The sequence below is a fragment of the Nanorana parkeri genome, unplaced genomic scaffold (genome assembly GCF_000935625.1).
Source record: "Nanorana parkeri isolate BGI_ZX_2015 unplaced genomic scaffold, ASM93562v1 scaffold359, whole genome shotgun sequence".
NCBI lineage: Eukaryota > Metazoa > Chordata > Amphibia > Anura > Dicroglossidae > Nanorana > Nanorana parkeri.
Genome location: NW_017306627.1, coordinates 601485 through 616842, shown reverse-complemented (window position 1 = coordinate 616842; position 15358 = coordinate 601485). Strand labels below are relative to the sequence as shown.

The 15358-nt window shown below is 39.2% G+C and overlaps 1 protein-coding gene across 1 annotated transcript in view; it reads right to left on the bottom strand.

The window, feature by feature from the left end:
* Positions 1 to 3693: 3693 nt before the first annotated feature.
* ZNF830 (zinc finger protein 830) overlaps positions 3694 to 15358 on the bottom strand; it is a 32303-nt gene continuing 20638 nt past the window's right edge. Inside the window, exons 7-10 of the mRNA XM_018558800.1 lie at positions 10774 to 10837; positions 8922 to 9002; positions 7027 to 7103; positions 3694 to 3886 (exon numbers count right to left, since the gene is read on the bottom strand). Coding sequence (XP_018414302.1) covers positions 3709 to 3886; positions 7027 to 7103; positions 8922 to 9002; positions 10774 to 10837 — 400 coding nt within the window. The 3' untranslated portion in view covers positions 3694 to 3708. The remainder of the gene's footprint in view (positions 3887 to 7026; positions 7104 to 8921; positions 9003 to 10773; positions 10838 to 15358) is intronic.

Genomic DNA, 15358 nt, shown 5'->3' with positions numbered 1-15358 from the left:
CCCCAGCAGTGGAAACAGTAATATATTCTGACAATCTCCCACCCGATGATAGGTTTAAATTTGGAAAACACCAGATGTAAACCCATCCAAAAGATGCCTTCAATCAATAACTGCAAACTTTTTTTCTCTCAGTTCAGAGTTTCTATAAGGGTTGACGTTGCTGGTTTCCATCTATAATAGTCTCAGTTTCCCCATAATTTCTGAATCAGTGGCCAAATCCTGGTATGCAGATTGAGGTTAGAACTCGCAATCTCCCTACTTGCTCTGGGTCAGTGAATGAGAAAAGGTTTTGGCCACAGGGGCAGCATGACACGCAGTCAACTAGCATTTTCAAGAGAGCAGTAATGACAGCTTTCATGCTCTCCACACAGATTTCTTTGAAAGGATAACGAAACCCAAGATTACAAAATGAATATATTGCACCTTACAAGTCCTTTATTGTTGTGGCTACATTACTTGTTTTTGCAGGTTAAAAATTATTTCACAAAAGTACAGAAAATCTGTTGATCTGGCTTAGTCACTTCCCGGAAGCATAAAACAATCCTATCTCCTTTCTGTAAAATACTAATCTCCTCATCCCCCATGTAATGGAGATGAACAAAGGCAGGCATGTTTTTAGTCCAGCCTGGGTGGTAACCATAGTTCTCTCCATAGATACAGTGGAGGAGTGAGAGTAGCCACTCTAGGTTATGAACTGTGTTATTCCCAGGATTACAATAAGAAAACTATGAAATAAATACTGCTTTGTGACAAAAGAGTATCCGCAGGGAGATGGCCCATGTTTGAAATCCAAAGTCTATCATAATTGTATAACAAAGCCACTTCATTAGAGAGTTGAATAATATTGGAGGTATACCCTAAAAGGTGCCCACACACCTTGCGATAATCGTGGGAAATCTTGCGATCGTACGATTATCGCAAGGTGTGTGGAAGGCGTGCGACCTCTACTACTGTAAGGTCGCATTACTTTTATCTTAGGAACATGTTCGAAAACCTGCCGAGAATCGTACCATTGTCGGCGGGTGTGTGGCATGTTCGTAAGATAAATGCCGCATGGGCCGGTGTGCGCAAGCGCACACTGCCCGTTCAGCATTGCGGTCATCGGAAGTACGATCTGCCTGTCCAAGATGGGCAGATCGTACGTTTTTTTAATTACCTTACAACCATCGCAAGACAAAAGTCTTGTGATGGTTGTAAGGTGTGTGCCCAGCATAAATCAGGGCAGATATGCCTTTATCTCTTTACAAAAAACAAGTCCGATGATGATGGCACACCCAATTACAGATATCTAAATGTTATTAAATACCATTAAGAATTATTTCATAAATATGTTTAGAGGAATTGGGGGGCCTGTGAGGCTTTATTCATACCAGTGTTCTGCAAATGTTCTACGAGTTGTATATTAATATTTAAATTCAAGGCTTAAAAACAGATCCTTGAGCACATGCATTTGCATGGCCCCAGAATAGACATGAAATAACCCGAGAGCCCAGAAAAAGGTTCTTGACATTTTTTTAAAAATAGGCTATATTAATTATAAATTCTACATAGAAGTATTCCACTTGGGCCCACCTAAAAAAATCATTTTTAATATTCGATTGTTTTCACAACTCAAAACCACACCAACTTCACTGTGTTGCTATAAAAGAAAAAAAGCGGCAAGTGAAATTGATTTAATGTCTAAATATACTCAATGTCAGGTTCTGGGCCCTGAAATGTGATATGTTCCAATGGGGGAAAAAAGGGACCAGTGAGATTTACCCTGCAATTTCTGAACAACATGTTTTAAACCAGTTCATATACAGCAACTTAAAAAAAAAAGCCCATTTTCCTTTACAAAAAAACAAACACACAAACAAACAGAAAACCTGTAATGCATTGCTCCCCTTTTCCAGAGCAGTTTCCTACAGTACTACTTCTCCCTCACTAGATACCCCCAGCAAGCCTTTTTCCTGTGAGCCCTTGAGTTAAAGTGACATTAAACCCTCAGATTTTTTAACATAAACCAATACTGTAATGTGCGCCTTACTGTAATCCATGGTTGTTTCCCTTCTCTTTGCTGCTCTTTCTTTTAAATCCTCAAGTCTTCTCATGCTGGGGGAGAACTTCCCTTTGCAGCTGAGTGCCTCTTCCTGTAGTGCTGGCTCAGGTTGCAAACCTATACACAGACACCATGTAGCCATTCCAGAGACAAGGCAGTCTGCTGCAAAACAGAAGTTCTGCCCAGCATGAGAAGAGATACGGATTTAAAAGGAAGAGCAGCAAAGAGAAGGGAAACAACTATGGATTACAGTAAGGCACACATTACAGTATTGGTTTATGTTAAAACATCTGAGGGTTTAATGTCACTTTAAGGTCACCACTCTGGGATCACAGTACTCCTGGACTGAGAATCCCTCTCACAATCAGGAGGAAGGATTACCCACCATCATGAAAATAAAGGAAGGACTTGTGACGGTCTCAAAACAGCTGGAAAAAAATGTATAGGGTTTTATTTTCCTAAATACTACACACATTATTTTGTTTTGCACTGTAAACCTATTCTTACAGTTATGGCAACTGAAAAAAAAGAATTCAAGAGAAAAAGTTTATACTTACATCTTTCACAACAGTTTCACAAACTTTATAAACATCCAAACAAAATGCATGAATTGTTACAACACATAAATACATCTTTTAGATCTTCAAAATAACTGTACAAAAGGTTACAAAACACTAATGGCAAAAAACAGTACAAAATCAAAAATCACTTAGTGACCCAAACGATATCCTAAAAAGACTTAGTGAGATGAACCCTTTAAAAGAATAGGGCAATTACCTGTCCAGACAGTGGCGAGGACTTAAGAGTCCTGGATGCCGCTGCTATCTGCCATTTCTGGGTGTGTAGGATAGCGTATTCATTGCCATGTGCTGTGGTTTCTCCAGCCGCCCCCTATGTCGTTACATGACACAGTAGTTATGTAGGGATCACAGAGAGGAACCACAGCGCCCAGCAAGCATGGAGTATATTGCTCTTGCACACCTTACTGGAATCAACTAAATAATTAAAAGGGTGCTGCAACGACTCTTGACTGGTTACGTTATGTAACATGGATAAGATATGTCGCCAACACACAAACAGGCTTTTTTCAAAGCTCTTTTTTTATTGTGTGATCACATAGAAAAGCACGTTTTTGGGATCATGAAGGGACATTGCGCGGCCCTGAAACTTTGCTTTTCTATGTGATCATGCAATACATAAATTAGATTTTCACTTTAAAACAAGCTTGTCCGTGTGCTGGCGACACATTTTATCCAGTGCGTAGCAGAGTAATATCCAAGACGCTGATAACAGTAGGATAGCAGCAGCATGCGGAGCAATTGAAATAAGTGAAGATTTGCCTTGCTGCCTGCTGGACAATTAAGTATGCAGCACTTTCTTTTACAGGGTGCGTCTCACATTCCTCGTTTGAGACAGCAACAGGGTCACTTTAAAAGATGATGCCACAGGTTTACGAATATTGATACATTTACAATAGCACTCTGTTCCATTTCACATACTTTGATGTTTAGTATTCTTTATTCAATGTTAATGAAAAAAAGATATACTTTAGGCATCTTGGATTCTTGCATAGGAATATCTGATCTTACTATGAGGGAACAACAGTAAATCAGCTGGTATAAGGGCCCCTTGTTCAGAAGGAAGTTATTTCTTACAATATTTCTAGGCTATAGAAAAGCCCCTTTTTCTCGCCAGTTCTGACCAATTATGACTGGTAACATCTCTTCATCATTGCTTTCAGCATCATCTTCCTCTTTGGCAGCTTTTGACATCAGAACTTTCTTCAATGACTCATTTAAGACATCTTTGCGGTTTCTTAAATGTTCAATTCGCCGGAAACACTCCCTGCAAGACAGAACAAATAAATAAACAGATACGTACAAAGATACAATTATATAAATCTTCCTAAGTTGTGGAAACAAAATCTTATTTAAATGAAAACTATAGCAGGCAGCTGTAATATCTGCCAAAATATTTGTATTTCGATCCATCCAGTTCTGAGATGTATACAGACCTCACAAAGCATAGCTAGGTGGATGCATTACTAGTTAATGGACCCTAAGGAGGTGTCTTCTCTCCACCCCCCAGATGCTGAATGGAAAGAGCAGAAGAAGAATGAGCAGAAGTCATCCTCTTACTTACTCTTCTCTCCCCTCCTATCAGCATGTTCCTTGTAAGCACATCTACATGCAGCATACCTTATAGGCTCTCCAGGACACCTCTCCGCAAATTAATTGCTAAGAAGTCAAAGTCAGGTACCTAACTAGTTGCATTTAAAAGAAAATGTAATGATTTATAAATGAATACAGATCCGCAGCATATCTGCCTGAAGTTAAACTTTATTTTGTTTTAGTTTTGATAAACACGTGAAAGTGTACATCATAAAACTAAAAGAGAACTAACCTTTTTTGGCCATAGTTTTCTTCAGGGTCACATATAAAAAACAACGGGCTATTGTCCGCTATAGCCTGAGCCACACCACACCGCAGCTGGGACGGATCCTGAAAATATTGTCGGGATCACAGGTGTCACAGGTCAGCTTGAATTAAGGGGATGAGTGTATTTCACTCACCCCATAATTCCCCTTTCATTTTGAAACCACTCACTTAAAATAGCTAATACTTTCTCTATAAAGTGGACCTACCCCCAAATCACATCAAACTTCTATCTGAAGAGCCATAAACTCTTATACACCTCAACACAACTTCTGATGTCTCATAATATCAAAGGAAATCCAATCAAGTCACAAATTGACCTTAGGTCTGCCTGCTGCCTATATCCTATTAAAGTAAATATTAGACTGTAACCACTGCCAAGAATCACACAAAGAACCGCACTCATTGTCACAACAGCTCAGGTGGACTCAATAGTCAGCAAGCTTGTCTTTGGTGAGATATCTGCCCTTCCTAATAAGTCACTTAAGACCTATGCAAGAGCAGTGTCAGTCAACCTAGCAAGCAATGTTCTTAAAGAGAAACTCCAGGAATTAACAAAATTAACTCCTGCAGTGGGGCTACCCCGGCACTGCAAGCCTCAACTGCTTGTCTGTCTGGGGGGGCACAAATAAAGCACATATACTTACCTGACCCTTGATCTCCCCTGGCTGCTCAATCTCTCCCCCAGCAGGTCATTTCATTTTAAGTACATTTGTTACTATTTTGATCAGTATTATGAAATTCTGAACAAAGCTACAGAATCTCAGATAGATTGTGTAAGGTTTTGCAGCTGTATGGTTTCTATTACACTCACCAATTAATGCAAATTTGTGCTTTGACCATGAAGAGCAAAGCAACAGGCTTGCTTTAAAGCTCAGTCCCCCAGCAAGATATATTCTCACCTGTCCATTGCTCTACCACCTCTCCAATCAGCTTCCGGGAGAGAAAGAAATACCCATTACTTCTGGGTATGGAGAAGCATGTAACTCAATCCATGACAGCACTACTGCTTGGTAACAGGCTGTTCAATCTCCCAGTGGGTGGGGAAGCAGTCGTCAACCCTGTGTAAGCTCTAATTGGAGTTCGTAGTATACAGTATCTTACACAGGGCTGTCTTTTTTCACTCCAAGGAGATGAATAGAGCAGGGAGAGAAACAAAATAAAAGGTAAATATATACTGTTTAAAAGGGGGCATTAAGGTGAACCTGTTACTTTGCGTTGTACGGTCAAAGCACATTTTCTCTCTTTTTAAGGGGAGTGAAGCTACCAAAAATATATGAATATACATGTGAGCAGGTCTGTACTGGCATAAAGCACCCAATTGTGTGTTTGAAAACTTCACAGCCATTTCCATGCATGCACCACACGATTTTTCTTTGAATTGATATGTACATTTAGGATATTTGCCATTGCATTTCATTAGCAGATACAGTATGTACATTTAGGTGATTTGCCATGGCTGTAAAATTCCTTGTTCAGGTACTTCCTTTTATAAGGCGACAGCTATTTCCCAGTTGTCCTCTGGTGTTCTAATGTTCCCCTAGTGGAGCCTACACTGGTCATGCTAATAGAAATTGCAAAGGCATGGTCCACCATTGTCACTATGAGGAAGCTGGTCAAAAGCAATTATGTTTAGCACACATTGAGTGTCCATGGAGACAGGAAGTGCCTTAAAGAGAGACGAAACAAGCGAAAATCAAAATTGTTCATTACACAGTGCTTTGGCAAACTAAATATCAGTGAATTGGGGATTATATCTTCTTTAAGGATTAGCACATTCAAGTGAATAAATCTAAAAGACAGCCTCAGAGCAAAGCAGGCACCTATCCAGAAGAAAATCGGTATGAGATCTATAAATAAATGGGTTTCTGCTTTTTTCTTTCCTTCTACGAGCCCATCATTTGTAGATCTAAAAAGAGCTATCATTGATATCTCTGCATGCATTTGCACCAAAGTCAAAGCTTCAAAATGTTTTATTTTACAAAAAGCACATAACAGTATAAAATTCTGATCTCCCAACATGTGAATATTTATATTTTTTAAAAAAATTTAAAAGCCCACACACTATGACTGTAATGCGGCTTGGGATTAGATAATCTTTCCACCTACGCACATTGTTAGGATATGAGAAATGTTAACACATCTGTAGTTAATACTGTACAAAAAAGGCTGCCTGAGAAGCCCTAAATCTTATCCATTCAAGACTGACCATTCCGAGTAGACAGATTTCGTGACAGTATTTGGCTATATTCAAAACAAGTTTTGTGAAAATAAAGTCCACCTTGCTGCATTAATTAACACTTGGCCCAGAGAGATGCCTGTGAAATTAATTTGTCTGTATGATTGTCTATAAAAGCTCTAGCAACAAACCTGTCAAGTGAAACCTTAGTTAATTGAAGCTTTCAATGAACCAAACTGCAACATGGGTGAGACGAGGTCAATAAGCTGTACGAGAAGTTCCACTTCTGCAAGTGGCAAATCACAAAATTTAAACTTGTAAGAAAAAAAAAACAACTTTCATCCATTAAAAGCCAAACCAATTCTGCGTACATCTGTTCATCAATTTCCTCAATCTGCCGATCGAATCGACCTTCTTCATCTTCTTCTGCCACAATTGCTTCAGAAACCTTTAACAAAGTGTTACAGTGGAAATGTAGTTCACATAGGCAAAACATTACATTAGAAATGACATTTTATGGTACATCTTCACAAAATCAGAAAAAACAAACATTACTTAGGTAAGGCCCCCAAACTGAACCATACCCCTGAAGGCGTTTACTTCCTTTGATGGCGTTGTCTACATCCTGGATGGTAAACATCTCGTGTCGGGCGGCCTAATGCCGCCCTGTGGGGGAATAGTACAGCTTAGGGTAATTTAGAGAGCTCGTTTATAGAATTCAGGAACTTGTCCTTTAGGTGTTCTTCATGTGCTATTCAAACAGCAACTTTATGCAACCCTGATTGAGCGGAATTTTTATAAAGGAAGATTAATAAAAAATCAAGTGCACGGTAAACCAAGTGTTCTAGTGAAGACAAAGTACGCTGCTGAAATGAGAAGAGGCTGCTGCCTGTAATCACACACAGCCTCGATACGGACGTTAATGCAGCACGGATCTGTACAGGCCGGCTGTTGCTCGTGTGAATGAGGGCTTAGCGGGTGCCGAGTGCCTATGTGTCTGAACAATTACTCAAATACTTTAATGAGTAAACCAAGCAAATTCTGACTTGGTTCTTTTTTTTTTTAAAGGCTATGGAATAAAAAAATAAAATAAAAACATTCGTTACTCTCTGCACTATATGTACCGCAAGTTTTATGCGTTTAGATACACTGCAATAAAGGAAAATACCTGTGCTTTTGCTACACTAAAATCCTAAGCAGCATTGTTAGCCCTGCTGGATAGCAGAACTCTATCTGCCAACCACCCCTCTTTGGCCTTTATCATATGCATACATTGATTTATTTCCCAACAAAACAATGCTGCTGCCTTGACTACTCACAGCAAGTCCACATACTCCATGTAGGGAAATCTTTTGGAATATGTCTTGGCTGATATAACTCTGGGGACATTCCTAAATCATTAGAAACTGAGCTCCCAGCAGTCATTCCTGCACACATTTTGCCTGAGGATGATGTCATAGGGCATAATAAAACATTTTCTCACTAGAGTACCAAAGTAAACAAATAAAATATAACAGCACTATGACCTAGAAGGGGAGAGGGAGGTTTTGGGGGTAAATTGTGAACTAAAATAACCTTTCAAATAGGAACTATACACATTGTGCTGGTCTAGTTAGATGAAGGACTAGCAGACAGTGCTGTTTTATGCAGGTTTTGCATTTATTCAACAGAACATGGGAGCTGTTAGACTTTTGGGTACAACATCCTGCCACAATGTTGGGCAATTAAAGTGCCTACAATTAAAAAACAGAAACAGAGGTTACCTTTAGTGAAAATTGCAAGTAATGCAGAGGGGCTTTTCCTGCAAAAGCGGACCTTGGCATTGTCCACTCCCACCACCCTAAGCCTGCTCATCTGTCAGTGGGGTCATTATATGCCCAGATGTGACATTTTTTATTAAGGATTTGCAAGGGCAAAATGTTTTCATCGCTAACCCCATTGCCCCAAACACACATATCTATTTACAGTAAACGCCCCAATATCCGGCATTACAGCAACCGGCACACAAAAATTTCGGAAATATGTCCTTGAATTTTTTTTTTTGCTGGTTGCTTGATAAATATGTGAACACTAAAAAAATGTTAATTCATTTTAGTTGTGTAGGTTGTGTGACGGGGGGGGGTTGCTTAAAGCCACCAGAAACTACAGTTATCCGGCATCCACCGATCCCCGTGTGTGCCGGATCACTGAGCGTTTACTGTATCTATCTGTACTGTATGTATTTTCCATATACAGAGTGGAAATAAAAAATTTCGGTATTACTTACGGTATTAACTTGACGTATTTCTTTCTGAAACTCTTCCCACTCCTTAGCCATGTGATCTTTAGGAGCATCTACTTTTCTAACCTTAACATAAAACACAGTCAGTAAAAAAGCGAAGTTAATAAACATACACATGTATACATCCGGTATAAATAATGGGTTAAAAAGAAGGCATTTCCAATGTGTACCAAGCCTGTATACATTTCAAACAGCCATATTTCCATATTTGCTGTCTAATACTCATGGAAAGTGGACTGTAGCTTTCAACCACTTTAGATGTATTTAATTTGCAATGTCTTTAAGTGACACACAAACTACCTTGTCCTAGTGTACAGGAACAGTAATGTCTAATTTCAAAAACCCCAAGGGTCACATCGAGTAGAGGAAAACAAAACAAATGGCAAACGCACTCTCAATTTGTAGAGTAGATGGCCACATTTATTTTTTTGCAATAGACAAAAGGACATAACAAATTCACTTTTTGACCAGTGTTTAAAAACAAACAACTAGTGTCACTGTAGATAAAAAGCCTAAATTTTATTTCATAAAATGTACCATTTATAAATGACACTTAAAGTTATGATTCTGGTACAAAGCATGAAAATGTTGTTTACAAACCAGATATGTTGGGGTCGTTGTCTTGCGTTAGGGCTGCGCTCCAAAGAAAAGGCAATTTACCTTGTCACAGTTGAGCACAATTCACACATGTGCTTTTTTTCAGCACAGTGGGGTGCAATGCGGTAAACTGCTTACACTACGCTGTGCCCATAGAACGTAATGAAATGTCACTTGATACAATTTTAATAAAGTTCTAAAAAAAAAGGAAAGTGTAATGTTCTGGGATCAGCGTATTAGCACTGTGTCGCACACCGTACACCAACTTCTGGTGTGAATGGATCCAAAAGGTTTGATAAAAAAAGTGAACTACTACTGGTTATAAAAAAAATCAGCAGAAATATAGCAGCTAATGGGAGGAAGGATTTATTTAGGGATGATTAGGATTAGCGAAGGATTAAAAAAGGGTTATAGGAGCACATTGAGGAAAATTTATCAAAACTGGAGCAGACCAAATCTGGAGCAGTTGCCCATGGAAACCAATCAGCTTCTCACTTTCATTTTCAAAGTTTAGCTGAACAAATTGAAGGTAGATTATCAGCCACCATATTCACAATACCACTTTTATTATAGGTTATAGATTAAATCCTAACATCAGTATGTAAATTAACCACTTGCTTTTGCTATGCCAAATCTGTAGGAAATTTGCAACGTTTGCAGAAGGCAAGTGTTATTCTAACAACATATTCAGTGCATATTTACATACTGATGTTAGGATTTATTCTATAATACATAATGAAAGTTGTATTGTGAACATGGTGGCTGATAATTGAATGAATACTTGGTAATGTTATTGTGTTACTGAGCAGCAAATAAGGGCCATTTTGATGGCAGAAGACTAAACATTGCATTTTCGAATTTCAATTAAACTATAAGAATTGCACTTATCCATGAGGAAAACCCCTAACATTTTACAGCTATTTGGTTACAAGTAAGGTAAGGCTTCTGCTGTATTCTCTTTCCTGCATTGCAAAAAAAAAAACCTTGTTCAAAGTATACTTCTACATTTTACATTTACTCATTCTTTTTTAAAAGACATTGGGCTTAAAATATACTGTACTACAGCCTCTCATCAGAAAAGATATGACTCGTGATAGGCTCCATATGTTGTGTATATGAGGAACACTGCCAGGGGAGCCACTAACGATTAAAATGAAATGGGCCATTTTTGTTCTAAATGTGTTAATGATCCCATCATGGCACTTGAAGTAGCATTGCGTGGAGGAGAAAGAACACTTGCCTTTGCATCAACTTCTGGGTCATCGAAGAATCCCTCAGGTAAGGCTTCTGCTGTATTCTCTTTCCTGCATTGCAAAAAAACAAAAAACAAACAGCAATATGGTACACTGCATGTGAAAGAAGGACTGTCAACTGGTATTGCACAGATATAATGCAGGTAAAAACACACTGCTCAGGTCTCACTGCCAAACACCTGCTTAAAAGGAGAACTGTGAGGCAACTCCTCAGGGTCACAGGAGGACATATACGGTGTCCTCCTTTGACCCAAAACTCAGAACATAGCAATCTATTCCCCGCCATATGCTGAGACCGCTGAAGACAATAATGTCGAGACCCAACCCGCTGGCTGATTGACAGCTGGCTGTGCTCACCACCTCCCCCATATGTCCTTCTAGTCAGAGCTGAAGGATCGGAGAGAGGAGGCGGGAATCCCTGTAGGGAGTGGTGGCAGTCAACAGTTATCACTCTCTGCAAGGAGAGGATCGGGAAGTCAGCGATCCGCAATTTGCGTTCACTGACTTCTCGATCAATTGAGCCGACCTGTGACAGCTTCTTTGTCACAGGTCGGCTTGAATGACGGGGATGAGTGTTTATCACTCACCCCTTAATTCGCCTTTAATTTCCAAAGTAGCCACCAAACCCCGGCAGAGTCCTATGTATTTTACCATGCTCCATTTTTTGTAACAATGGTAATGCAATGGGTCCTTGTCAAACATACCAGGACAGGTAATACTGAAGCCTGTATAGACTTCATACACTACAAGCCAAATACCCAAAAGGTGAGTACATGTGCAAAACACTGGGAAAAGATAGAGCTCAATTCCTGTCCCACTCCATCATCAACTGAAAACTGGTTCTGAACAGGTGACTCATGCAAGATGTGAGTAAAAAAGGTAGTCTGAAATTAAATGTAATTGACTGCTTTAGGTCACATACAGGTTATCGCAACCCACTACTGCCAAACTGCCATTTTAAAATGATGCGAGGAAACATCCAAATACCATGTTAAAAAAAAAAACACAGAATAGTGCATCTTTCTGTGGCCCATGGCTACCTTGAAGGGCTGCAACAAATAATCAATTTAATTGATGATAATCAATAATGAGAATTGTTGTCAACTTCAGCACAGGAGGACCTGAAGGAGAACTTCTCTTTCAGGTCCCTCTTCTGCTGATTGACAGCAGACAGTGGGCAGGTGCAATAGTCAGCCTGCTATTGGCTATTTCAAGTAGCAATAGCCAAAAGCTGGCTGGCTGGCTATTGCTTCCAGCCACTGCCCGCTGTACATTCCCCAGCTAAAGCTGTTTTTGAACGAAAATAGACATCTTGGAGAACTAACCACAGATCTTCTGTGGATGTAAGCTGACTCAAATCTTTCTGTCCCAGACAGACTCGATGTTGAGATCAAGGACATCTTGGTTAGTTCTACAAGATGTTTGGAACAACCTACCTGCCGAATTCCTTCAAAAACTGTGTGCAAGTGTACATAGAAGAATTGATGATGTTTTGAAAGCAAAGGGTGGTCACACCAAATACTGATTTGATTTGGATTTCTCTTCTGTTCTTCTACTTTCCATTTTGTTAATTGCTAAAAATAAATTAGTATTTTATTTCTGAAAGCATTCTTACTTTACAGCATTTTTTCACACCTGACTAAAACTTCTGAACAGTATTGTGTGTATAGATATATATCAAATATTTATATTATATATATATTATATACACACTTAAAATTTTTAGTTTTGCATAGCTAAAACAATTAACTAGCTCAAGAACAACAAAAAAGACATGACAACCGGTCACAGGGATAGACGAACACAAAGTATTTTAATCAATTTACACACTCCAAGTCTCAAGTCTCCAAAAGCAGTCCACCACAGAAAAAAATCCCCAAGATTTAGAGTATCATGTCACAATATTAGCTGACAATAGAGATAAAAGAGCAAAAATAAATAAATAACACCCGAGAGGTCCCAAGTGCAAGTGAAAATCCAAATGCCAGCAAGGCTCAAAGGTAATTAAGAAATGGAGAAAGGAACACGCAGAATTTATAGTGAATCAGTATTCTCAGAATCAAACCAACTCACCCACGCTCAAAACGTAAGCGCTGGATTATATATTATAACCTGTAAACAAGGTTTCCGAGTTTGTTTTTCAGCAGACTTTAAACAACTCTGTGCTTGAAGGCTGCAACATGCTGGCACCAAGATCAAAATATAATTATATACTGAAGCAGTAATCTGGACACTGAACGATTTGTCACAAATAAGTTACTTTATCTGGATAATCAATGAACTGCTGCACATCTAGTTGTTCGTGTGTAGGTTCTTAAGTAGATGAAGTAGCAGAGACCTCATTAAAATGTAGTTGTAGCTACATTTATTTAATTTCAGACTGCAGGCTAAATTCAAAAACTAAATAAGGGTTTTGCTTGTAGAACATTTTGTTAATCATAAAGTGCACCAATTTTAAAACACACATTTCAAGAAAAACTAAAAAAATTGTAATTTTCTACTCATCATTAAAAATCCTTTTATTGAAGTCTATCGAGGGACAAGTGAAGTCTTAAACTGCTGAGTTACACCAATGTCTACAGGAGGATTGGACACGGACACACACAAAAAATGTAGCCTAGCCCAAGATGCCTCAGTTTTGTGGCAAAGCGGTACCAAGTGCATGATCAAAAACACAGAGGGGTGGGACCTGTGCCCCTTTAAATAAAAATCCCATCAGCATGGAGCCCTGCATGCTGATATGAAATCATCTTATATTAATTAGCTAAACATATTTTACTTACGGTACATTTAATGTTTTTCCACTTCCTGGTACTCTTAGGCATTAGTGATCTGTCCACACTGTCCATCTGCCTTGACTGCCTTTAGGCGTTCTCTAAAACTCATCTCTTCAGGGAAATATACCCCACCTCAAGCTAACCCCTCAACCATCACATTCTCAAACAATTCCTCCCCACACAGCTACCTCCTCATGTATCACTTCTTCCTCCCTTTTAGATTGTAAGCCCTCAGGGGCAGGGCCCTCCTTACCATCTTGTCTTGAATTGTATTGTGATTGTAATGTCTTTCTTATATTGTAAAGCGCAGCGCAAACTGTTGGCGCTCTATAAATCCTGAATAATAATAATAATTTAGCCCAAGCCCTCATGCACACTGAGCGTTTTGAGCGTTTTTTTTCTGCTCGAAAAAAATGCAAAAAAAAAAAGAAGCCCCCAAAAAAACTCATTCATTTCTATGGCCATGTTTACATCGGAGTGTTTTGTTGCAAAATGCCCGTTGCTTGAAGAAAGTACATGAGCTTCCTTTTGGCAGATTATGCGCCTCTTGGCCTCATAGAGTTCAATAGAAACACTCAAAAATGCACGTTTGCTGCGTTGTTGCACATTTTTACGTACATAAAAAAAACATTTGTTCATTTACATCAAAGTGTCACGATCTGCTCGTTTCTTCTCGTGAAGATGCTGTCACACAGGTGTGAATGCGGGCTAAGAGATGCCTCTTGGGAAGGTTACACCAGCAGAGCATTGCTGGGGAATCCCATCAGTAAACTGCAAAATGTCTCGAGAACCCAAGGAAAACATTTTTCCCTCTGAGATGATGTGCATGGTCACAGGTCCTAGACCAGGGGTCTTAAACTCAAATTCCCTAGGGGGCCACTCGACATTTTTTTTCTCCCATGGGGGCTGCTTGCCAAATTTCATACCTTAAAATAAAATTTAACGATATCCGGTTTGGTACTACAGACCCCAATATACTAGGGATGCACCGATACTAGTATTGGTATCGGTGCAGATGGCGAGTATTTTGGTGAGTACCGGAAAAAAAATATTGGTACTCGTACTCGATACTGAAATACCGGTATCGGTGCACAATATACACACAATAAGGCCCCATTCATATCTATAGGTTTAGGTGCGATTAGGGATTCCGGCGTCAGAAACTTGCGTTTTTCTGTAGCAGTAATCACTAATCTGGTGTTTACAAGTGGCAGCTTTCACCTATTCAAGTTAATGATCAGGTGACAGTAGATGCATGTAAACACCTGCACACGGCATGTAATTGTACATGATATTATTACATGCGGTTAGAAAACACTCTCCCTGAATGCACAATCATTGCATCCAGGGAGAGTGATTGATTCCTAACCAAATAAAATCATATCACATAGCTTTACATGCAGTGTGCAGGCGTTTACCTGCAACTATTGTCACCTGATCATTAACTTGAATAGGTGACAGCTGCCGCTTGTAAACGCCAGATTAGGGATTCCTGCTGCAAGAAACGCGTGTTCCTGATGCAGAAATCCCTAATTCCACCTAAAGATACAGGTGTGAATGGAGCCTAGTACACTTCTATTCCCCCCCATACACAAAAAAAAAAATACTAACCTAGTACATATAAAATAATACCCCCCCATACACATGAAAAAATACACACACATACAATAATAATTGATAGATATATATATATCTATCTATCTATCTATCTCACACACACACAATCCCAGTCCCCCCCACACATATAAAATATTATAATTCCCAGCCCCCCACAACATATATATATATTTATATA